The sequence below is a fragment of the Serinus canaria genome, chromosome 6, assembly GCF_022539315.1.
Source record: "Serinus canaria isolate serCan28SL12 chromosome 6, serCan2020, whole genome shotgun sequence".
NCBI lineage: Eukaryota > Metazoa > Chordata > Aves > Passeriformes > Fringillidae > Serinus > Serinus canaria.
Window position 1 is genome coordinate 14,389,141 of NC_066320.1, and position 26,715 is coordinate 14,415,855.

Here is a 26,715-nt window from a genome sequence, read left to right on the forward strand (position 1 = left end):
ATAAAAAGCAAATTTTAAAGGCTCTGTCCTAGACAGAAGATCTTAAGCTGTGCATAATTTTTAACAAAGTGTGACATTTGAAGCACTAACTTCTAGCAAAGGTTTCATCTTTCCATTGCTATCAGTTCTACACCAAGTTCAGTCCAAATATATTGATTTTTATTAACGTTCAGATTCTTCAAAAGCCTTTGACGCTCCCTGCACTGACTTAAAGGAAATATACAATTATTTCATGTCTGCATACTGGCAATATTCAATAACCTCCTGGGGTTTCATGTGAATTCAAACTACCATGGAGAAGAAACCAGAAGTCTGAAAGACTCCATACAAGACAGCTCATGCAACAAAGATGTCACTTCTCATAATATGGAATTACCAGACTTACTGCTACTGACAGTAACAGCAGCATTTGGATCCCTGAGCTGTGAGACAAACAAATACTGAACATGACCGTGGAAAAGTTGTTTCCACCTCTTCTTTTATTACACCTCAGATTATAACCCTAATATAAGCGCTGTTAAAATTAATGTTTACCCACAACCAAAGCCAAACTAATGAAAGGGCCAAGTGAAATAGCTCCACAAGAATGGCACAAGATGGGCATTTTTTGGAATTGTCCTTCAATATGCTTCTAAAACAGATTCTTCAAAAGTGAAAAGCTATCATTCAATGAGAAAGATACAGAAGCATCAAGTGTTTCTCTTTTTAGTCTTCTCTTACATCTAAATTATACTTCATACTTGTATGCTACATATATTACTATTGGGGAAAAAAAAAAAAAGCAATCTCCTTGAAAGAGTGAGAGAAATGCAAATATCTACCCTTCAAACATAACTCTATAGTTATAGTATAGGCTGGATCCTATGTCTGGCAACAACAGTCCCAAGCCTACTCCAAAACCAAAGGAAAAAAGGAACAGTTTGGAACTGTTTATAAGGTACTCTTTCCATAAGGACAGTGGAGACTGCTGCTTGTTGACAGAATAAGCAGCACCTGACAAATTCTGTACTAACAAAGAGCCATCAGCTCTTCCCTAAGCAGAAAAACTTTCTATAAAAGAAAACTTTTTAGTAATGACATCTTGCCACTGCAGTCTGGGTCCCACTGTTTTAAGAGGAGGGGGATTTCTACTGTCCTGCCAATAACCTGGAGTGGTTCCCTTGGAAAAAGGAAAATTCCCTTCAGATGAGAACAAGGGAAGATTACAGACTCCTAAGAGGTACAGTGAGCTTGTATTAGAGAACAAATCCAAAGCAAACACTTGCAGAGATCTCAAGGTGAAGAGGAAATTGCACAGAATTTGTCTAGTGTCAGAAGCCATTTCAGTCCCTAGACTACAAAGCAAAACCATCAAAAAAGTCCTAAAAAGAACAGAACAGGGTGGGATTTATTTTAAAACTTTTTTATTTTGGCTGCCTCACCCATATAATTTTAAATTATAGCTTCAGAACTGGGAATATTTGGTGTTGTTTGCATGCTCACAACAAAAAAAGGCATGGAAAGAGATCACGCAAAGTGGAAGAGGTCACTTCTTATTAAGCCAGACACATTATAAAAGAGAACTTCAATGTGGTCAGAGAGTAATTCAGAGCATGAGTTAGAAAAACAATTTTATGTCTTTTTTGTGTCTTTGATGGAACAGATTTATATTTTAATAGGCAAAAGCCTGCTTTCAGCTGACTAAGAACATCTTAAAAACTAGACACTTTTCATAATGCTAATTAAATAAGAAAAATCTGACAAGAACCCAGGTCAGATGACTGTCAAATTCTTCCCCTCCTTCTAAACCTTCTAGAAAAGAAGAAACAATAATTAAAACTCATCTTGCTATGACTAACAAAACAGTTCATCAATATGTCTCAAAGAATGGATAGGAAAAATTACAAGATTAAAAACATCACAACAGTAAAAGAAAAACAGAGAACCCAAAATGCCAATTCACTCCATCATGCTGTAATTAAAAAAAAAATCATCTCAGACATGTTATTGCTTGCTTGACTAGGAACATACCCAACTACTATACCTGAACATGGGTAATAAAGCATGCCATGCCATTCTCCATTTTGTGAGGGAAGCTGCTTTGGAATTTAATTATTAATCTTTAAATGATTCTAAAATTTAACTTGGCCACAATATTTCACAAAAGCAAGCCTAGATGTCAGGCTTGTGCTGCCTCACTAATTGCTGCACTGAGCTTCTTTTATTTGCAAGAAAAGTATTAGGCTATTGACACATGGGTCTCTTGGAAATGTAGCTTCTGATGACCAGGACACAGTTACCTATTCTTATAAGTATCTTAATTCTCAGCATCTTCAAATCTTTGAACTGTATATAAGAGTTAAATAAAATACCACAAAAAATATCCCATGGACAGAAGCCTGCTTTTTTTTTTCTATTTGCATAAATATTCTGAATTTGTGTGTACAGCTCAGATTTTAAAACAGAAACCTGCTTTATTTTTAGCAGGGCATCTTTGAGTCATCTAGTCTACAATTCTAACACAGTTAGATTGTCACAGAAAATCACACTTAGTCTACTTCACAGCAGCATTCCCAGCATAAAGCTCAAATTTACATTATGTATGTAAATATAAAAACTGTCATTGCTACAGTTTTTTAAATCATGTTAGTTCTTCTGAAAAAATTATATGTGTCATACCTAAAGCCATTACCCAACCATACCAGAAACAGGGTAGCAGAAAGAGACAATTTTCCTTTGATTCCTGCCAACTTGCATTATTTGTGACCCATCAGTCTCAGCTCATTCTAGATCTCTGTATCCTAGAACATGCTTAGTGGAAAACAAGGCATGCAGTTTCTTACAGAATTACTGCAAAGAATTTAAAAAGTAGATAGAGCTTCATCAATAGCAATGGCAAAATTTGTTAAGTTCCCAGTTTAGAGAGCCAAGGCTTGCAATAAAAAAAAATTACAAGGTTATGAACCTAACTAAATAGGCAGACAAATGCTTATTTGAGACTAATTATTTGAGAATAATTTCTTTGGAAGAAAATCAAAACTTTTCTTGTACTGTAAAGCATGTAATTGTTTAAAAAATGCAATTAATGATACAATAATTAAGTATTAGATATAATTGTGGCATAGGTATATTTCTGCAGTGTTAATTTCTTTGCATTTTGTATATTTCCATTTTAAAAAGTTTTAAAAGTAATAGTCGGAAAAACTTCACAGTGACTTAAATAGGCAATCCCTCAAGACTTCATCATGTGTTACCATCTTATGTCATTTATAAGATGGGAGTAGGGGAGATTGTTAGAAGCAGCACTAGTTAGCAACTTTTCACAGCAATTTTAAAAGGTAATGCATATCACCATGTTATCGAAGTACCTGCATTTCATACATGATAACCATTGCCAAAACTAATGTGGGGAACAGTTATTGTAATTAGAATAATGCTGAATCTTGGACTACCTCATAATTATCGTTAGGAATATTCATAAATAAAGGATACAATAATCTGAGATCAAATTCCCTCTCAAAACAGTGCAGAGGCCCATGCAGACACAGCTGGACCCCGTTGAATGATGCAGATGAATTCCTGTAATGTGCATCCCCTAGGGAGGAAGAGCTGATTTCCTGGGTTCTCAGCTAGGTGACCAGCTCTGACTTATGAGAAGGAACAGATTTCCATGGCAGAGTTTAGGGGTGTTCAAGTAGCAGCCTACCAATCTCTTTCCCAGGAACCCTTGCCCTCACTGCAGCAACAATTCAGTGGCTCATGACGTAGCTGATGAGCTACCCTAGGTGACAGCCTGGTAAATTAAAATAAACCAGCACCTGTGCTCTCTCAGTATTACAGCCTGCAGGTTGCAGCAATTCAGCAGCTGTTACAGAATAAGCTGACCCATTTTGAGATCACAGATGAGAACTGCTGAGGCCACACAAAAGTCAGCTCTCTTCATCCGTCACACCCACTGTAGTCTCTATTTGTACACAATGTTTTTTAAAAACTTGAAAAATGAATACTAACAATGTTAAACATTAATATCAACATGTCTCCTTTTTCATTTAATAATTATCTCCTGTAAACTATGGAATTAATCTATAGTTATGCAGAATTTACTCCACAAAAGGTGCATGAAAAAGGCAGAAAATCTTAGCCAATCTTAAGATGACTTCCAGTGAGCTCTCAAAACTTGTTTTCAAAAACCAAAACCCATTTATTTTATTTACAAATGAAGAATATGAGATTGCTGATTTCAGGCTGTATTTTTAAAAGACAAGCTAACCAACTTAATTGATCTTACAGCTCACTTATACCACTACAAAGACAATAAAATAAAGATGTATTCTTAGGGTTTACGAGTGTCAACACATTAATGCGACCATTGGCAGAACAAGAATAAATAATTTTATTGAATTAGTTTATTTGTCAGACTGTAATGTCAAGTAGAAGCTCAGTATTATTCGGTGTAGTCATTTCACTTCAGCAGGATCTCTAAACTTCACTCTGCTTATACTGATATGTACGTCATATAAGTATGTCTTCCATATGTAAATACCATTCAATTCCACAAAGTCTGCATCTAACTCCTGAAGTTGCCTTAGTAAATCAGAGTAGTTGTCTTATAAGAAAAATGGAAAAAATAAAACTGTGTAGAAGCAAACAAGCTGAATACTTCAGTTCAGTTAGTCCAGTGAGGATAAAGAGTGAAAGACAGATCCTTAGGAACAGGATCTTGCACAGCAAGGCAAAGGATGAAGAATGCAGCTATTACACATAAAGGTCTCTTCCTCACTCACAATTGAAAACAACCCCTCAGTTAAAAGCAGAACACAAGCACAGCACTTGAAGTGAATAACTGCCAGCTTTCCGTACTTTATGGGTATAATACAGCAAAAAAACCTAAGTGGAGCTGGTGCACATTTTTTTGTGCTTTAACAAATTCACACAATACAAGAGCCATATTTTTACCCTTTAGGTCTTGTGACAATTTTGAATGGAACTCCAGCAACATGAGGTAAATACTCTGGTACATTTTCTACTACCGTTGAGATGATAGCAGGCCTAATCCATCCAAATATTATTTTGCAGCAAGAAAAATAAAACTGTGAAAATCAGTGCATATCAATGAAATGAAATTTTACAAAAGTTTTGTTTGTTTGTTTTGTTGGTTTTTTTTTTACTAGACATACGTACCAATAACAAGATAACCTACAGGCCTACTCTAATGTGTCAGGGTGCAAGTGAACTGCTAATGGAATAGTCTTAGGATTAGACTTCTCTATGAGGAATTCACTGCATTATCCCATATCCTTTCTTTGAAGAAAGCAGCACATAATGCTAGTCACTGTAAAAGCCACTGAATCACAGTCTGTTCATGTGATTGACAATTTGTCCCTTTGAAATCATGCTCAGGATCCTAAAAAAAGCACTACTGTACCTCCTGACAAATCAGTCCTTACCCTCTGTGCACTGTTAATAACTTTAAGTAAATTCCAGTATTAAATTTCTATTCTGAGAAACCACTATTACCCCCATCATATCCATAAGAAAGAGAAAGGTATACTAATTTATTACAGGCCTACAATGTAAGGTAGCAGTAATCAAAAGCAGAAAATCAGACATACATCCTCTTGGACTGAGCAGAAATCATTGAAGGAGAGAAAAGAATGGTTTCAGGCAACAAATCTGGATACAACAAAAAAATGTATAAGGAATTTATACCAATATATTTGAACTTTCCGAGGGAAGGATTTCCAGGAACAGTACATTATAAAACCTGCATGGAGCTCTTAGCTAACAGCAAGATTGTCAATGTTTGTGTTAAGGGGGGGGAAAAAGTATACTTCCAACAGGAAGCATTCCAGAGATGTGTAAGAAACCTCTCTAACTTGGCATTTCAGATTTCCAGGGCAATTAACTCCCCACTGTATCACATCACTTAACATTAATTAATTGCTAAAGATGTAGTTATGTAACTTATTGAGCTGCTAAGGATAAAACAGCTCCTGAGCTCCCAAGGCTTGAGTGGCACGCCAAATTAATATCAGTGAAGCACAGGGATTTACCCTCTCTTCTGAGATTGCCAAATCAAGCCCTCATTCTCCTTCCAGCGTCAACCAGTGGAAGCAAGTCAAATAAATGTCAGTCAAGCCATCAGCCCACTGCTGCATGGAAAGTTTTATGGGGCAAAATGTTCTGATAAAGTCCCATTGTCATTCTGCATGCAAAAACATCGGGGGGTTCACATCATGGCACCTCTGGAACCAGGTCTCCTTACTGTGGGTTACAGATTTTTGCTGAAAAGGAGAAATCCAGCCTGCACTAATTACTGCATTGCCTAGAAACAGCTTAATTTTCAGGATAAGATAAATTAGGGAATGTGCTAATTAATATCACTCATATATAGCATGTCTTACAAGTTAAAGGTGGCATTGACTCAGGGAAAAACAGAATCAAAAACCAATGAAGTTTGAGCTCCCGCATTCAGGTGGACATCAGCTTAGAGACAGTCTAAATTCCTTCATTGCTTTTGAAAAATCTGAAGAAGTTTTTACAGCTTCAAAACAAGATGCTATCATAGCTAAAGATACATATAAACTGAGTCAAGCAGCAGGCAGCTGAAATGCATACCCAGAAAGAACCAACTGCCACCATTTATATATAGCGCCTTCTGATTCCATGTGGGTGACTGATGTTTGATTACTCCAGAATACGGAAACAGTTTCTAATCATTGAAATAAATTACAGTTTTGGATGGATGAACAGAGGCTGCATATGCACGCCAAAGCTCAAACACACTAAAGAAGAGAGAGTTTCAAGGTTCTGTCTGAATGGATTTAGCAGGAATGTCATGGTACAACTCCTTTTCGGTTTTTCTAAAATATGTCACATCCAAAATCACTTTGAAGATCATCTTCCTACAATGCTATTGATGTTGCTGGCCGGAGCAAGACCTGAAAAAACAAGTGAATATGGTTCTGATACATCAGACAGACAAGGCCATGGGACCAGCAGTAAAGACTCAATTCCACACTAAAGTGATGCACATAAGGACATTTGTCTTTCACTGCTTAACAGTTACCATCTAACAAGGTCTGATCTCAAAGTGACGATGGTGTAACTGGAACTCTCATTTTCGAGAGGACATATTTAGGGACCTGGCATTGCAGAATCTGAAAAACAAAGAGCCACAGGCTATTTGGACCTTTATTTTCTGACCATCCTGATATTGGATGAAATTATATTCCCAGGTCTACAAATATGCAGTTATACACAGCTACTTTCCAGCTTACAGAAAAAAGCCTCACTATCAGCAGCCTCAAAAAGTCAGGTCCTCCAGTCCACCGCTACATCTTGCATCATCTGATCCATAACCACATAAACAATGGATGAGCTCCCTTCACAAGCCCAAAAAATGCTTGACAAGTTCCCAGTTTTGTAATCTGGAGGGAAACTTGCTTACATTTTTGCAGCGTTTGTCATTAGGATGAAAAGGTTTTGTTGCTTTTTTTAAACTGTCCATATAGCTCTGAAAATCATCTCAGCTACAGCTGAGTAAAAGGTCTGGCAAGGTCTTTTCTCTAAGATGATCCAAAAAAATCTAGGCAACTCTCAAAAGTTAGAAAATTTCTCTGACATCTGTACTGATCAGTTTAAGCATTACACCAGTTTCCCAAGCTGCATGTTTTAATTCTGATGAGGAAAGTCTGTCTGCTCTGTAACAAGCAGGGACACATCACTGTGGTGTTCCACACAGACTGATTTGGAAACACTTATGAGTGACACAATGCGCTTGAGAGAACAAGTAGCTCAGGAAACTGATGTCACTGGCATGTGGTACTGCCTGCTGCAACACTATCAACAGGACATCATCTCTACCATAGTGGGAATAGCCACTGCTGTATTTCCAGAGAGACAAACTTAAATGACTGTTTTTGTTAGCTCTGAGGCATGTTTTGCTACTCCTTCAGTACATACACATCCCACTGATTACGACTGATCACAAACAACATTGAGGACAAGCGTTTAAGAAATCCACTTAACTGACTAGTAGCATTTAAATTTTAGTAAGGTATAAACAAGAAAAAATTAGCTGTAAGTCCCAGCTCTTTGTCTGGTTTATCTTCTTTTACATGTAACAGGTCTGAGAAGCAGGTATGTGCACTTTCAGGACAGCACATGGCACTGACAGACCACACTGAGAATGCTACCCCAGCATGGCAGAAGCATGTGAGACCTGGCATAGAAAGAAACACGCACCTCAGGATTTTTTTTCTGAAGAGAGGGTAAGGTTATTATCCCTATTATTAAACCATACCAAACAGAAAATCGTTTAGAGACCTTTTTTGTGCTTTTTCTTAAAAGCTGGATTAAACCACTGAAAATATTGGAAACACATGTTTGATGGGGCCACCAAGCCCATATGAGCAGAGCTGCTTAAGGAATGAAAATGAAGCTGCTGAAGGATTATCAAGCGTATGGCCAAAACTAACTCTGAGGAATTTAACATTCTGGTCCAAATGGTTCAGAAAGCAAAAAACCTACCTCTCTGAGCAAAAAAAAAAATTACCTATTTCCCTTTGGTCGTAAAGATAAGGAGCTAAATGTTCTTTGCTTCACTAAATCGGAAGAAAAAGTTGTTTGGGGGACTTGCTTACACTTTCTTGGAGTGATAGTCTGGAAACAGCATTTGGAGAAAGCTACTCATTGTATAAGTGATTTTAAGCACACAATTAAGCAGATCATTTTTAGTCAATGGCATGATTGATTTCATAATAAAATCACAGCTCCTGCAAAGTTGTGTCAACATGAAAAAAATTGAGAGTATGCTTGAGGTGACCTCTCTGATAGCCTTTCCATTATCTCCATGCCAGTTATTATGTTCAATACATTTTGAAGCCTGCTCCTGAACCAAATCTTGCCTCCTGCTATACCTCAGTCTAATCTACTGCAGAGAAGTAATCCAGAAATTCTCACAAGTGAGGAAAAGATAAAATTCATCACTTATATGGTCAGTTGTACAGAATGACAACAGAGTGAGGAGGAAACCACTAAAGGACTGATGGATCCCTGTGTTATGGGTCTTGTAGATTACATTCAGAAAATACTGTTTAACCAAGGGTACTTCTTGGCAAATAGGTATAAACTTGATTTTAAAAGCACGGAATCAGTTGCAATGAAGCTGCTTAGATGTTTACAAGATTACAGCTCATATTGTTTATAAAATGCAGCTTTTCTTCATAGATGAGTTTTTAATTTTACATATTATTTTTGGATTAAGTATTAAGTGACCCAGTAGACAGACGTGCTTAATATAAATCCAAGGTTTGGCTAATTACGCACATAAGTTGTAAAAATTTAAAATATTTCTAAGCATTTAGAGCATACCACTTTTTATAAACAAGCGTGAATCTGTTCATTTTTCAAAGCTAAATTCTCATACTTATGAGTTCATTAGAATGCTAAAACGCACAATCCCTTTAGATTAACAGAACAAGTTAATCATAATGGAAGAATGAAAATTTGGATTAATTTACAAGTGCTTGAAATAGAAGCTGATATTCAGTAAAGTGCCATACTTCCCTGATGTGAATTCAAAAGTTCACCATAATTTAGCATATTATTCTCTCAATGTTATCCCTCATTAAAAAGTCATTCCAATCAACACTTTATTTACTCTTAATAAAGATGTACTCCTGCTTAAAGCCAAACTTCTCTAAAGTATCTAATGACAGAATGTAGGCTTTTCCCAAAAATGTTGCATGGCTCCAAAATTGAAAGGTTACAATTAGATGGCAAGAAGTAATGTGGAAAGAAAAAGGGAGTTATGATGCTTTTTTCAGGTGTCATTACACAAACGTTATTGTGAATTCCCAAGAGTTATCTATATGAAAGCTTCCCAAAAAATCTATTTTACATTTTTTCCCTTTACCTGCCAGTTCTACCAATTCAAGTTGAAATGTGTCAAGCTACATTCTTCCAAGCTCACATTGCATCAGCAGTAATAAAACTTGTGTAATGAGAATTTCACAATTCTACCAAGGATTAATAAACAATAGAATACAGGATTCTCTAGCTGCTAAGATAGATTCACAGCAACACTAGAACTGCTAGAATAAAAATAAGCTATTAAGAAATAGGACAAAAACCAGGAGCACCCATTCTGATGATGAAGATTGTAGCATTCTTTGTAAGTACTTCCAGAAAAACAAGAGTGAAAATGTGCTGTTTGTATCCAAGGTCATGTAGTTTAAAATTTAAGTTTTAAAATTCTGTCAAGTTGAACTTGAAATCCGGCACTTGTGTTAGAAAGATAAAACTTCAAAGACTATTTCTTGCAGTTCTAACCTCAGCACTCCAAAAGCAAAAGAAATGCTGATAAAAATCATGCAAATACAGCCTGGTCAGCAATACTTGCCCTCTCTGCACGTGTAAGCTATTTGCTTTACATACTTTAAAGTCATGAGCCCTATTAAAAGACTCAGATTTTTTTTTCCTTTCCAGATCAATGTCTGCTGTTAGATGGGCACAGACTTAACTAAAATTACGGAAGGAAGCTGAGTAGTAGTAAAACACTGTCTCTAAGAATCCGAATTTAGTTTGTTGGCAGAACCCTAAAACAATACATTATTTATGAACTGCATGCAGTTACATGTATGCATATTTTATAGATTTAATATAATGGATCCAATCATCTGGAGATATTGCAAGAGGTCAGATTAAAGCAAGATGTCACATATCATATTAGATATAAAGCCAAAATTTAATGAGACAAGTAAAGGTCAGAGAAGCACACTGCAGTTTCAATTTGATACCCCTACACTTCTTGTTCTTAAGCATGCATCAAAACTTCAAACATACAGCAAAACTAAATGTTCGTATAAAGGGATCATTCTAATGCCAAGCAAACAGTAAAGTCAAACTTTGGTTTCTATTCCAGAAATGAAAGGAGTGCAATTCTATCATCCTCTCTAGTCCTCATTCTCCAAAGAATTATCAAGCAATTTTTAGTGACTGATGCCTGATCAATTGAAACTTGATCCAGCAAAATTATCAACATGTCTTATTGGTGGGTTAGAAAAAAAAACACCAGCCCAACAACTGTGTCTAATAGTAATAAAACACCTTTAGAAGCATATTAAAATCATTTCACTGAATATCTGGATTCCATCCATTTTCTGAATTGTATTGCAGTCAGGAAAGCCCTTGGTTATTCCTTTTACCCTCTTCCAGTTGTTTACATTCTGTCCCTATTTTTCCTCTGAGTACTCAAGTCTCAAACAAAAAGATGCTTCAGTAAGACTTGTGTTTAAGGCCTTTTAAGTACTCAGTCTGTCGTAGTTAACCATGTTTATTTTGCAGGTGAACAAATTTACATGCAAGAAGGATTAGAATTGACAAGGAAAGCAGATTGGTAAGGAAGTAACAAGAACGGGACAGTGAGGGAATATAGAATCAGAGCAACATTGGGATTTTTATACTGTTTTTCTCTTTCCATATTACTTATTAACTTTTCTCTCAGTTTTGTCATTTCTCTCACATTCTGTCTTTACTTCCTTTTGTCACCATTACTCTCCTAATATGAATTAGTATTTCTGAAGCATAATTTGCTGTTAATTTAATCTCATTAAGGAATGACTAAACTGTTGTCTCTTTTTTTTTTTTTTTTTCCATTTTTATGCCTGCTACTGTCATTTCTGGAATATATCAATCACTTCCCCCCTGCCCCCTTTCATATCATGAGTCAAACCATGATAATGATTCCCTAACTCTTACCAGGATCAGTTCAAACTTAATCATAATCAGCTTTAGCAGTGCCCTTCAATACTTTCACATTGTTCTTGGTGTTCCCTTTCACCATTTACAGGTATTTTTAAGAAATATTATGGTACTTATAAAAATGCTTATATAACACACTTTTAAAGGGTGTGATATTTCTGAGTTTCTGCCCCTTTGTCATTTATTTTCCGTCCTCTCAATGTTTACTCCAATAGTCTTCTGTATTTCTTCTGCAACAGAGGAATTTTTCCTTTGCTTTTCCCTTTCCTTTTAAAGAGCTTTCCCTCTAATGTGTGATGTGATACTGCTTCCACATTTCATTTCCTGGAAATATGTCTTCTCCATTGTACCTTAGAAGTATTTCTACAAAAAAAAAAAAACCACCTTGGCTATTGTCCCTCATATGTCCAGACCTTTCTCTTTCTGACCCTGCTGAGATACCCTCTCCACAAAATGTCTGCTTTGGGCAGTCAACAGGGCCAACCTTCAGCTTTCTGATTTTCACAATGCTCTCCAACTATTGTTCAGTCCTGCAGAGTGCCACACACTCTCCTGCTCTGCTGCAAGACAACACTGAAAAAATACAGAGATTCCCTTTCGTACCTTACCAGCCAAATTCCTCCTTCAAGGCTGCACTTCACATCTTTCCTTTCTGTTAACATGCTGGAAAAAAAAATAAAACCTAACTCTGTTCTTCACAGTTTAACTGCAATTCTGGTTAATTCTTTGTAAACTTCTAAAATCTTTATTTCCTTTATAGTTTATGCTGATTTAAATTTTAGTTCCAAAACCCACAATTTAAGCTTCATTTTCTTCCCAGTTTTCTTCGTAATTCCGAACTTCTTCCTATTGGCTCTTTCTGTGATTACCATCTCAAATTTTTCACACATGACAAATACAGTATTTCTAAGACTTTTTTTTCTTCTTTTCTTTAAGAAATTTGCTTAACCTGCTCAGAAACAGAGAGAGAGAGAACATTTATCAAGTAGATGATACTATGCTTGCAGGTACAAAGGAAATATCCAAAATATATGAGGACATGTAACAGATGATGATGTGTTCACACATCATGAGCAGATGATCACCATACACCATGTAAGCAAGCATCTGACAGGTTCATTTTCTCTTTTTAAACACATTATACACTCTAAAGTTTCTCCACCCATTGCCTTTGGTTATTTTTGTTTCAACATAGTGTAGCTTTTCTGACTTTAAAAGAGGGTCTATCTATCTGAAACAAACAATTCCATAACCTTGAGCTGCTTCCTAAGTTCATCCTTTTTTTTTTTTTTTTGGCACTTTTCCTATTACAGTCTTCTTTCCACTAAGAACTCAACTTTTAAAAAAAGCAATTTATCAGACTTTAGGCCCCATTTATTCATTTCCAACCATTCGACTCTGTAGCATTTCATTGTAGTCAGGCTTCCAAGGATGCCTTTCTTTAACATCTCTTCTTTATCATCTTTCTTTAACATTTCTTACCAACTTTTAAATAGTTGGAGCAAACTCTTTTAGGTTTTAGCTCTCATTTTATAGCACTCTTTTTCAAGCTTTTCCCATAATGTTGAGCAATTAGTAAGAGCTGTATTCTTAGGATTTTTTCCCTGCATCTTCTCACAGAGAATCCCCATTCACTCCAAGTGTGGCTACCTTAGCACTCTGAAATTATTTATTGGTCCTTTACTTCTCAGCCATCAGGATAAGCTTCCTAAAAGAGTGTTTCTCTCTCCCATTATTCTTTCTCCCATTACTTTCAATAAATTAATATATATTTAAGTTGGCTCTCTCTAAGGTTACTTACACACTCATTCTCTCCAATAAGCCAATGAAAATTGCTGCAAAAACTCTTCCAGAATTTCTAATGTAATTTTTGTTTTATATTTCAACTACTTTTTTTCCTATCCTTCCAATTTTTTTTTATTCTGCTAAAGCTTAGAGAATAACAGCTTCTTTCAAGATTTCCAGAATTCACTTTTTTTCCTCTCTCTCACTCTCCCATCTCTCTTTTTAAAGTCTTTAAGTGATGTTATGTTATTCATGCACAACTGTTTAAGTTTCAATCATATTTAAAACAGAAACCAGGAGATGACAAACCTTCTGGAGACAAATACAATTCCAGATGGCAACTGGAGCTGAATGAGGCTCCCAGCTCTGAGCCAAGATAAAGGAAAAGTTCACTGACAAAACCTGATCAGTGTAAGAAAGGCACATTGACACAGAAATACCTACATTTCATTGATTTAAATTTCAGCTATTTCCTTGACTCTATATGGATTCTGTGTACTTCATTGTATAATTATTGAACAATACCTGGTCTGATAGATTAAGGACGGTTAAAGAATGAAACAGTTTACTGATAAGCTAGCCAATGCCACAGAGGGCACTTCAAGAAGAAATGGAATTAAAATCCTGGGCTCTTTGAACCCTTCAAAATTTAGAAACTCAGAGTCTATCACATACATTTTCTTCTAAACCTCCCCAAATTAAATGCAGGAACAGACGAATAATTTCATGTCTCTCAACTAATAAACAGTTCCAGAACTCTCTCCAAAAGATTCACCTCTAATGAGCCCTCATGAAAAGGTACCACCTTTACACCAGATCCATAGGTTCAGCACTAATGATATCTAACAGAAAAATATTCCAGTAACTTGAGCTCCATTGATCAAGAGATATTTTCAAAAATATGAGAAGCAAAAAATTGTCTTGACCCCCTGGTGAAAAAAAAAAAAAAAAGCTCAGAACACTGACTGTACTTTAAAAACATAACCATTTCAGATAGACAATGCTATATATATTAAAACATATGCAACATTTTTTTTTAAATCCAAAATATTTTCAAGACATTTGGGGTTTCTGAAAATGAAAACTTTAGACAGAAGCAACAACTGTTCTATAGAAAGGAGCAGTAATTATGACAATAATTTTTTCCTTTTTATGGGGGCGGCAAAGGGGGGAGCAACCTTTATTATAGTATAATTTTATTTCTTCCAAATGTGCATTTAATGCTATCTGGCAGTCAGTTTTAACTATATGGGGAACCTCAAAGTTAACATGCCAGGATCATTAACAAGAAGATCCTAAGTGCCACTTGCGTATTTTTTAACAGAATTTTAACATCTCTCATAATATGAAAATATGCACACAGGTATATGCTTGCAAGTGCTGTGACGAAAAGCAAACTTTAGTTATAGAAAACCTAACACACCTGAAACTAAATTCATCATTACTGTTGTTCATCACACCCATAGCCAGAAACATTCCCATTCTATAAAAGAAAGTTTTATGTTTCAGTCTTTTATGGACAAACTTTGAAGTTCTTACAGGATAAATATGGTTAGAATCACAGAACAATGCAGGCTAGACAGGACCTCTACAGTTCTCCAATCCAACACACCAAACAAAGCAGAGATAGCCTCAAATTCGGATTTGCCTGACCAAAGGACTCATTCTGGTACATTATGAAAACCTCCTAACACTGAGATTCAACAACTTCACTGTTTAACCACTGTCACTGTGACTTTTCCCAGTGTAAGATTGCGAACTGCCGCTGGCGACTTTGTCCTCACCTCTTCTCCTCCTAGCACACATCTTTGACGAAAGCTTTTCACTCTTGGTACACTGGAGGTGTAGTTATAACCTTTGCAGAACACTTGTAAAAAGACTAAAGAGCACAGCTACAAAACAACTCACATACAACACTACCAGCTGAGCAACAGAATCACGAGTAGCCACTCTGCAGTGCTCACGATGAAACAGACAACACAGAGCAGATTCAAACACGACACTTGAAATAATCAATAATTCTTTGCTAAGGAAGAACAAACCTGGGCCACTTTAACAGAATTTTGAGTGGAACCACCAGCATGATATTCTACTTTGAACTTTTTCACAAGTTCTTCAAATCTGTTAAGAAAAAATAGAGAAAAAAGTTAAACTCTGCATATTTTTTTTCCAAAACAAGTAATGAAGATTAGAAGTAGATGACTTCACATTACTTGAAAACAAGAAATTCACATAGATGTTACACATAACGCAAGCAGGAAACATTAATTTAGAATTTGTCCAAATCACAATACAAAGTATGACATCAAACTGAACTCTTCACCTAAAAGTTGCGAGTGGAGTAAAAAACCATGGGGGAAAAAATTATCTGGAGCAGAAGCGCAACTGCAAACTGTTAGAACTGAACTGTTTTTCTGGCAAAATGAAGAAAAATTACATAAATGAAGATATTCAGATGCTTATTCCACCTCATTAAATTTTATATTCTGTTTCTAGCTTAAGAGAGAAGGCTGGGGAGATCTGGTGCCTACTTCAAAATTAACTTAACCCAAACAACAGTGTTATATTTTAAGGTTTCATATGAAATAGTACATCTTGACAGGTGAAGAACTTTGATGAACAAATCCAGCAGTATGTGAGAAAATTTGATAACAGAAAAGGTGTCTCCAGGTGAACTTACAAACCCTTCAAGCCATCCTACTATGAAAATATAGAATTCTCTATCAACATTCAGTAGGTTTGAATACTAAAACAAATATTTGAACTTTTAACAGAAGTATCTACCCTCATATTTCAAATCAAACTTTCTGGTTAAGACCCAGTGACTGTAAGGCACTGTTCATTGTGTAGTATCTGTGTTACAGTTCTGAGCAGAAGATACCACCACTCAAGAACAGTCTCCTGTCTGGTCACAGGCTCTAGAAAAGGGAACAGGAATGAGGGAGTAATGAAGTCTGCAGGGAGGCTATGCACAAATACTGCATCATGATTTTAAATTCCAAGCACACTTCAAAATGAGTGGATAAAACAGCAGGATTAGCAACTTCAGAAGATGTCAGACTCAGAAGTACTCCTGCAAGCCAGTCAAAATGTTTATTGTAAACTTTGCAGAGATGAGGTTCAAAATTACCTCCATTACCCTAATTTTAATAGCCTGTATTTGCCTTTAATGCCTATTAACTTTGCCTTCAACAACTGAAGCTCGCCCAGTCAGAAGTATTCCAATTTATTTTCTTGTGTTTACCTTTAGCATCACTTTAAGGAGTGACACATCTTTATTTCAATCACAGTGCAAGCTGAATGCTATCTACCAACCCCACCCTTTCTCTCCTCCTCACAACTCCAATCTTCTTACATTATGTGAACAACAGCTTCGGGGATAGATTTGTAAAATAGTGACTTGTTTGTTTAAAAGGTTTTTACTTTCAATACCATCTTATTAATAAGAGCATTTTTCTTTTTACAGTACTTACCATTTAAAGTGTTTGAATAATGAGCTACTTACCCCTAGCGAACTACCAATGGGCAGACAATTAGAAAGAATCAAGAACTAAATTACTACATATGCTTTTCACAGCTATCCACACTACTAATTATCCACCAGTTCTAAGTCAAGCAATTGAAACCTCAAATGATAGCAAGTAGCTGAAAGTGGGAAAAAAATAACAAAACCCAATAGGTCTCTTAACAATTGCTTTTCAAGCAGGACAAACGATCATGAACCAATTAAGTATTTTGGCAATATTTTTTCTTTAATTTAATTCACATTTTGCCTTTTCACCCGATTTGAGTATGTACTATGCAAGTCACATGGTTATTTTTGTACTCTTGTATATCTATAAGCATGCAAGTTGATATTTAATTCTTTTACCTAAAGGAAATACAAGAAGTTTCCATGTCCACATTATTTAATGGCATGTTGAACCTTGCAATTCAGTTTAGCACCTACGTCTAGGTAAGTATGTGTTCAAATAATTAACTTGAAGTTCAAATGAAAAATAAAATACAGACTATCTGAATTTGGAGGAAAAAATTGGAAATTGCCAATAAAATGCCATCAGTATTATATATATAAAAATTTCAAGGTGACAGCTATGCAATCTAATTAATAATCTGACAAATTACTTTACAATTACCTAATACAGTAAGACAAATGATGGTTACACTACTTCAGATTGAACATAAAAACATCTATGTTCTTTTCTTCAAATTAAGATAGTGAATTTAATGTCTCTAACTATCTGTTACATAAAATATGAGTTTATACAGTTGCAACTAAAGCAAATTTTGCTGGTCATTTTCCATGACACATCAGAAGCACAATATAAATTCTGTTGGTTTAATCTGCAAGAGTCTGAATTGCATCAAGAATGACCTCAAAATTCAGAATGCTCATAGTATTTTATCTCCAGATGAACAGTCAGATGGACACTTTTCTGAATGTCAGCAGATGGCACAGGCAGCGTGGGAACACAGACTTTGTCACTGTGTGCTGCCTGCCTGACCTGCAAAGAGAAAACTCATTCCAGCATGCTTCAGAAACATGGTGCTTGCTTTAACAAAAACCTCCCCTTGAAGGAAGGAAGTCCAACTGTAGAAACTGCTCCATGACTTGGGAATGCTGAACAGAGCTGCTGAGTGTCCTTCAGAACTAAGCTGTTATCACACTTAGAAGAATTCCAGATAATTAGAACCTTATGAGCACAACAGAATATTATTTTTGCTTCATGTTCTGCAGTTGCTGGTTTTTCCGGGTATTTCTAAGGTTGTTCTGTATCTGAGAACCGTGACCCTTTTTCGGACCTTGCAACATATCATTACCTTAAATAACAGAATAATAAATCCCACAATCGGCACCATATAAAGGGGCCTCTATTTTTAGTACCATGAATTTGTCCACCACATTAAAGCATATTTTAACAAAAAAAGTTTGCATTTGTAGCAGCATATGTTTTCAGCTGTGGTACTGATGATCTAGCACTGACCAAAGGGGATATGTTAATGTTTTGCTCAGTTACTGTAAAGGCAATAACACTTCTGTCAGTTGCTTTTTTTTACCTTCTTCAAAAGAGAATGTATTCCTAATTGAACTCAATACTGGAAGGTGAAGCTGTTCACTAGCCTCACTTTTGACAGAATTAAGGGTTATTAAAAAAAAATTATAGAGTGGTAGTAGAAGAAGCTATTACACAAAAGAACACAAACAAGAATGAGAATATAATCTGCCGTTTTTTTTTTTAAACAAAATACACCTCCTTACTTTACAGGAGGTGGAGGCTGACTTTTAGAAGGGACAGACTCTTCTAACATATGCCATACTGCTACCTCAAACTGGAGACAGCTGTTAGAATTTATCCCCAGTAAATATCATTGCTGACAATTGCACCGCCCTGTTTGACTCTCAGACCATCCATAAGCTGAGCATCACTAGTCACTTTCTCTTTGTGCTCTTACTAAACTGTGCAAACCTTACACTATTCCTTCTCGTAGCACCTCTTCAAAAACATGATTTACTGTACTGCAGAGAAAAATGCATTTGCTGTAATATCTAATCCCTTCAGACACCTGCAAAGATCATCTGTGTCAGCTCCCCCTCTGACCAGCTCTTGCCTCTTGCCCCAGCTCTCTCACAGCCCCTTCTCAGTCAATGCAAGCAGAAGTCACTTCTCCACATTTTCAAGGCCCTGCAGGGCTATGCACTGAACATACCATCATTCATTCGGTACATTCACATTTACAACAGCCTCCGGGCACAAAGCTGTCAACAAAAATAGCTTTTCTCTCACTAACCCATGATATCATCCAATGTCCAGTTACCAGAATTTTCTATGACTATTAGCAAAACTACTTTAAATCTTCCTTCAAACTATCTTTCACCATAATGTCATAAAAAAGTCATCAGCAAGGCTGTGTGATTTCCCGAGGCTACTCTCCAGCCTAATAACTGGCAATCCTCTCGTGGATCGATACCCGTCTCTCATAACTCGCTTTATACACAAATTCTGAGGGGCTTGGAGCTGGGACTGTCTTCTTGTTACACAGCAACAGATACACTCATGTATGGCTCACCACAGTTCCAAAATCAAACTGACAAGAACAATAAGCACATAAAACATTCCCTACAACCAAAAAAAGGCAACATAAGGTAGTGGAGCTACGCTATGGAAAATTAAAGCAATTCAAGTAATGCTGTTAAGTTTTATGATATAATTTATACTAAACTACAAAAAAACCCTTTTTGAAGAGTAAAATAGCCACAGAATACCAGTCTTACATTGAGAGTGCACCAGAAAAAAAACAATCCTGATGCATATGTCAGAAGCGACTTATCTGCAAGAAATAGAGAAAGTAATCTCTTGTTTTTCAGCATGGTATGTTGCCCTGGATATCTTTTGATATATCTGCTTATTACATAAGATGTACTCAATAGCACACATCAGCAGGAGCTACACATAAAAAAATAACCTGCCAAAAGCAGCTAGAGAGGAGAGAAAAGTAATTTTAGCCCTTTTGAATGCCAGATAACCAGATAATATCAGCCTGAATGCAAGACAAAAATCAGGCTATTTCATATAACAATAATAAAGTATTTTCAGTGGATTGTATATTTTGTTTGGTGTTATAAAAATCTTCAAAACCACTAAGACGAAAACCTCTTAAATAATCAATAAAAGGTTGCAAGCTGCACGTAAGTCTATAACTCCTTTTCTTCAAAGGTTATGTTCTGGCTGGGGATGCAGCCATTGTTGATACGTCTAAGAGACGGAGGTAGACAAGGATTTCTAGGTTTTTATGGTATTGGATTAATTTTAATTAGATTTTAATTAAAAATCATAATTAATGGTGATTCTGACACCTTTTCCAGATATTTATTTTTACTGGCAAGAAGCAGTCATATTAAGAGATGGCAAAAGCTTTAAATGTTCAGCTGTGAGAAGAGCCAGACTAATACGCTGACAGTTAGATGTTTGATCCTTTTAATTGCATTTTTTTAAAAATCTACTTAAATCTTCAAATTAAGTAACCTGTGTCCAATTGCCTATGAAATCACTCCATAAATTAAAGAAGAAAGTATGTAAGAGAGCAAGAATCATATTTTACAACCTGTTTTAATAATAATAAAAGCTCAGTAAAACTACAAGAACAACACGAAATATTATTTCAATCTTTAAGGAAACCCTCAAGGAATAAACCAACACAAACAAGGTAATAATCCCAAACCTGCATCCTGATTGTTTTGCAGGGCATGGCAGAAGTAGTTATGCGTACATCTGGACAAGCCTGTCATCTGTCACATTCTCAGTTTCATCACAGCCTGGGCCAGTGCCAGAACAATGCAGGCAGCCACACCGCCAGGCAGATGGGGCACATGTTTTTGAAAGACAACCTTCCCTGGTCAGTGTTAGCAGGCAAGCTGAAGCCCTCATAATCTCATCCTAAGAAAAATCTAATTTACATTTAAGAAAAAGGTCTAGTCTTGAGATTCAAACATGATAATTAAATCAGAGAGTATTATTTTAAACAGAAGTAGAAGGGAGAATATTTTAGAACTAATTCTGTGGGTTTTAAAAAAGCGCAATTCATATTTTTAACTCTAAATAGTGTACCTAATTTCCCTACCTAAATTGTACAATTCTGTGTTCAAAGTTCAAACCCTGGAAAGGACAGTTACATACATGAACACTTTCATCCCTACTCTTTGAGATAGAACGAATTGAGATACAGTTATAATTGGTTGCTCTTACTTAAAATTGAACCTGAAAGAACAAAAATCCCTTTTTGAAATGAGGTACAATCACAGAGGTACATGAGGAAACTTCATAACAGCTGCTTGGCAATGACTGACTTTATGCAGAGCTAGTTCTTCTTATTAGTTTGGCACAGAATTAAAGAGCTTGGGAAGGGGTAGGGAAGCAAAGGGGAAGAACGAAGCATGCTAAGAAGGAAGTATTGCAGACAGGTTAGCACCACAGCCATATAACACAACAGAAAGCTAAATTTGTTAGGAATAGGACTGCCACAATTGAATAGAGCAAATCATCATATTTTTCTCCTTTATTTACTAAGTTCACAGAACGGTGACTCTTCATGGAAGCATTTACTGCTGCAAACTAGAATTTCATATGAAGTATTTTCCTAATCACCTCATCCAAACAAACACCAAATGAAAAAAGCCAGTAATTCCAACCAGGTTAGGATTATGAGTACCAAATGTTATTATATGAAAAAAGAAAAAAATGCATAGGCAAATTGCAAGATTCATAGCTTTGAAATATTTTACCGCAAATGTTAGTGAGGTTGAAAAAAATGCACTTAAATGTCAGTTTGATAAAAGCCAAAAGATCATTTTCCACATGTGTTTGCATTTAGGCATATTGAAACAAGATGGAAGAAGTAACAGTCATTCAAATGTAAGGTTAAAACATCAGCTCTTAAGATCATGATTTAAAGAAATTTCTCAAAGTTTTTTCAGCAGAGGCAAATTTATTCAAATGTTCTTGAAAAGCCCCCCCTTATTCCAGATTATCTGGCTATCTTCCTCCACATTATCTCAAAAATATATATAATAACACTCAGAAGTATCAGCCACAAGGCAAGTTTTTCTGTTGATATTCTAACAACGGTGTAGGAAAATGAAAACAAACAAACAAACCCCACAACCATCCCACCCTATACCACTAGATAATTTAAAGAGCACATTTTTGATTCTGTCTCTAAACACTACAAATACATACACTATAGATACACAGAGCACCTTTTCAAGCCTTAAAATTTGTGTATAATATATAATTACTATAACATCCCACCCTCTATTAAATTTCTATTCAAAATATTTTAAGAAGTTTCATATAAGGGCAATAATCAAGAACACTATTAAGAAAGAAATTCTGTCAGTTCAGTAATTCACTACAACTGCATGCTTTTCTCCCACTGTCTTTTTGAAGGAAGATCTTCCAAAACAACAGCCAAGACTCAACCATTTTGTGGGCAGGTCTAGGGATTTTCACCATAGCGTTCGTTGTAACCCACCGTAGGCAGAAACAGCTCTCTGCCTTATGCATAGCCAAGAAGGATCAAAAGGCATTGCAGGCAGGGAAAAGAATGTAGCATTGACCTCCTTCATCCTTCAATGCACCAAGTCTGTTCTGGAGCACTAAGGAACACGGTCATTTCCTTTGTTATTTCTCAGCACCATTACATTTACACTTGCTCCTGATGTTCCCAGTATACATCTGGCAGCTTGTGTGCAAGAACACTACTTCAAAAAAAAAAAAAAAAAACAACAACACTATGGCATTTTCTGTTTGCTTCTCAGAAGTAGCATGGGAAGAATATATACTTTAGGAGACCTACCAGTAATTTTTTCGTGTCCAAATTTACTTGCTAACTAAAAACAGTGAAAGGGCAAATTATTTATCATATTACAAAGTAGTGAACTTAATCCTTTTATCATCAGTATCTTTGATCTACAATAAAAATGCAGGAACAAAAGTAACACTAACAGGTTTTGAAAGTAAGATTAGATTTACAGAATTAAAAGCAAATTAGAGATCATAATCCTAATTATGCAACAAATATAAGAGACTGCAATAGATGCTTCCCACTTGGCACAGTAGAGACCAGGTGTTAACTGTCAATAAACCTTTAGTAAATGCTAATTGAAACTGCTGTTTCACAAGCATCAACTTACTCCAGCTCACATCAAAGTGAAAATTTGTTTATCTTAATAAAGTATTTGCCAAGAATATTTTAATATTAAGAGTTTTTAGTCATCAAGAGATCTTAGACTGTATCTTTGCTACAATTTGGATTATCTAAAGTTGTAGTACAAATCATATTAAACTATAATGAACTGACAAAAAAACCCCACAAAAAATCCATAGGCACACTCACACATGGTAGACAGAAATGTTTTACTATAGAAATTTTACAGTTTGTAGTTTAATCTGTAAATACATAAAAATTGTAAAAAATGTGTTAGGTGCAAAGTTTGGATTCCGATTTAGAGCCAAAAAGATATTAGAATGTTTTGCAGAGCTCTTTCAAAACCAAATTATAAACTAATTGTTCCCATGCATCACTCAGATCAAGAAACATTTAATCTAAGTAATATTCTCTATTAACACAAAATCCAGCATAATGGTGATAGTTGTTAACCACAACCTAAGCCATTTTTTTTTGCATTGAAGTAATTTAAATGGTTCATGCCAATGCAACTACACTGCTAAAACATCTATTTTTCTTCAACCCTTGTGCTATTTTAAATTCTCTAAATTGGTAGACAGTTGGCACATTTAAACCAGGAAAACATTAAAAATAGATCAGGAAATATAAGTAGACCAAGAACACAGTATGCATTCACTCTAAGCTCCTATTAACATGCAGTGAGCCGTATTAGTTTTTCCTCATGAACAAATGATGAGTGCAAAAAACCCTGCTTAGAACACAACCATCAGTAAATACCAAGAGATATTTTGTGTTTAGTTCTCTTTATCCTCTCTGTTTCTCAATAGAGCTCTGTCTTCAATATACATTAAGACAGTCACCTACTGATAGTAGGAAAAAACTTGCCTGTTATTGCAGCTAAACTGACTCCGATACTCACACAACTTATTTATAGGTTTCTCAACTGTTTTGAGCCCAACACTCCTGCCTGCAGTGTAGATATTTGCCAAATTTCTAAAATGTCTAATAATTTATCTCGGCTAACCCAGTCCAAGCATTGTGAGTTAATTAGGAGCAGAACACAGTGGCAATATCAGAATCACTACACTGGATTGTTTTAAACCTTTTTGTAGAATGATCACAGCAATATGAGAAGCTGACTTAAAACAGTATACATTGAAGGGTCAACACCTGCTGATAATGCAAAAATATTTATCTCAATAAGGTAAGAGAAAGCATTCTTTTTTATCTGACCCCATTTATAAATCAAAGGGAAACTATTAGCTCTAAAGGAAATATCCTTTTGCCACCAAAAAAGAAAGGAGTCTTCAGATGTGTAATTTCCTTTACAGGAGGAAGATATGTAAACAAAATAAGACACATGTACAGACAGTAAGTGGCATTAGAAGTACCAAAGGTGACAAAAGACTTGATACTCAAGCTATTCTTTAAAACAATCCCTTACAGAATAGGGTTTTTTATCCTGTCTTTCAACAGTTTGCCCTAAATATTTGCCTTTTTTTTTTTCTTTTTTTTAAACAAATGAATCATCTGCACTACCCAAGTCTGGAATTTCAATAACACAAAAACAAAGCAACCAGATCAACAGCTTTGATTAGTTACTCTTAAGTTTCTTACTTGAGTGTTGATATTGTCATCTCCAAAACAAAGCCTCCCATGCTCTATCAACACAAAACCTTCAAACCTTGAGGGAAGAAGTTGAAGAAGAGACCACAAATTGCACACAGAAAAGTAAAAAAAAAATTAAATATAGTCTTCAGTAGAGAAAAAAGCAAAGATGCTGGTAAATCCTAGAAAATAATGCATAATGTTAATGAATTTGGAGTTCTCTCAAAGGCACAAGCTTTTTATAGCTTGTGCTAGTAGCTCCTCTCCTTAGAAATCTTTTCACAAGATTGCTCTAGAACTAGGGAACACATTCAAATTTTAGAAAGTGTATAATGTTCTCAATTAGGAAGCAACTATATTTTCCTCTCTATCTCTAAAATGTAACTGTTTTCAATAAACCTTCTTCCTCAAAAATGTTTCACTATTATACCATTACCAGGCTCTTCCCAAGTTTTCCAGGTTTTGAGATTTTCATATACATGATAATACAATAATAACAATAGTGAGTGCATGCTTATTCTTACAGGGAGATTAGTCTCCATTTCATCACATTTTCTAGCTGAAGTTTTAGTTACTTGACAGAGTATCTCCTGCAGAGATTAGCCTATTATTATTTGCTACAGACCCTCTCTGAAAGCAAGCCCATTTTCTCCAGATGACTCATTAACAAGCACGACAGAATGAAGTGTTCCAGCCTGAAATGCCAACAGCTAAAAATAACTCATCCCACAGCCTATGACAATTCAGTCCGTCCCTTCACTCCACAGGCACCATCTCAGAGGGTCACCTTTTTGGGGGGGTAATTAGCATCTGCAATGAACTGGGGAGGGCAGGGCAAGGCACAGGGGCACCAACCTAACAAACAAAGAGAAAATCACAAGGTACTGCAAAGCTACAAGGGGATAGTACTGCATAAGTCATTTCAAAAATCAATGTTCCAAACAGCACTTAAAAGACTAATTTCACAGCAGAACAAGAATTAATGGACTGAAAGGAAAAATACATAAATATTTGACACAAATAAGACAACCCTGTGTTTTCCTCTGAAAAAAGTAATTTTGACTTCCCCTGTCCACGTGTTCCCTACCACTACAACACTAACAAGACATGTTTGGCAACACCCTGTGCAACTCTTCATGCTTTTATTAAGAAGCTTATGGTCAGCTGTCATGTTGCACAGAATTCCACCAGCTCTTTTGCTGAACAATATTTCTAAAAAGACAGCATTTTGTCACAGGAGATGAGCATTAAAGAATTTTCCTCCACTCCCAAGAAGGCTGCAATGAAGGAGGAAGAAACTTACCTTCCTACCTTTAAGCCTGCAAAAAAAATTAATCTCTCTTTATGAAATACAGAAATACATTGTGGACCATGAAATCATAGACTAGCTTAGGTTAGAGAAAACCTTTAAAGGTCAGCTAGTTCAAGTGCAATAAGTAAAGTATCTTTACCTGAAACAGGTTGCTCAGAGCCCCATTCAACCTCACCATGAATGTATTGAAGGATGGGGTCCTCCTCCTGACCCCTTCCAACAGGTGTGTCTTTCCTGTGCTGAGGACCCCAGAACTGGATGCAGCACTCCAGGTGAGGTCTCACAAGGGCAGAATCCCTTCCCTTGACCTGCTGGCCATGCTGCTTTTGAGGCAGCCCAGGATGCTGTTGGCTGTCTGGGCTGTGTGCCCACCACGGCTCATGGCCAGCTTTCTATTTGCTCATGACCCCAATCATCCTGGGCAGGGCTGCTCTCAGCCCCTTCATACCCCAGAGCCTGAATGAGAGCAGGGGCTGCCCTGAGCCAGGTGCAGGACCCCGCTTGCATCAGGCCTTGGTTGAAGCTCATCAGGCTCACATGGGCCCACTTCTTGACACAGCAAATTCCACATAATTTAA

General features: G+C 36.1%; 1 protein-coding gene across 2 annotated transcripts in view; it reads right to left on the bottom strand.

Annotated features, from left to right (window-relative positions):
* Window positions 1–26,715, bottom strand: part of ADK (adenosine kinase) — a 266,784-nt gene that overhangs the window by 181,747 nt on the left and 58,322 nt on the right. For both annotated transcript variants that reach the window (XM_030241222.2, XM_030241223.2), the window contains exon 4: window positions 15,573–15,651. In XM_030241222.2, the coding sequence (XP_030097082.1) occupies window positions 15,573–15,651 (79 nt within the window). The remainder of the gene's footprint in view (window positions 1–15,572; window positions 15,652–26,715) is intronic.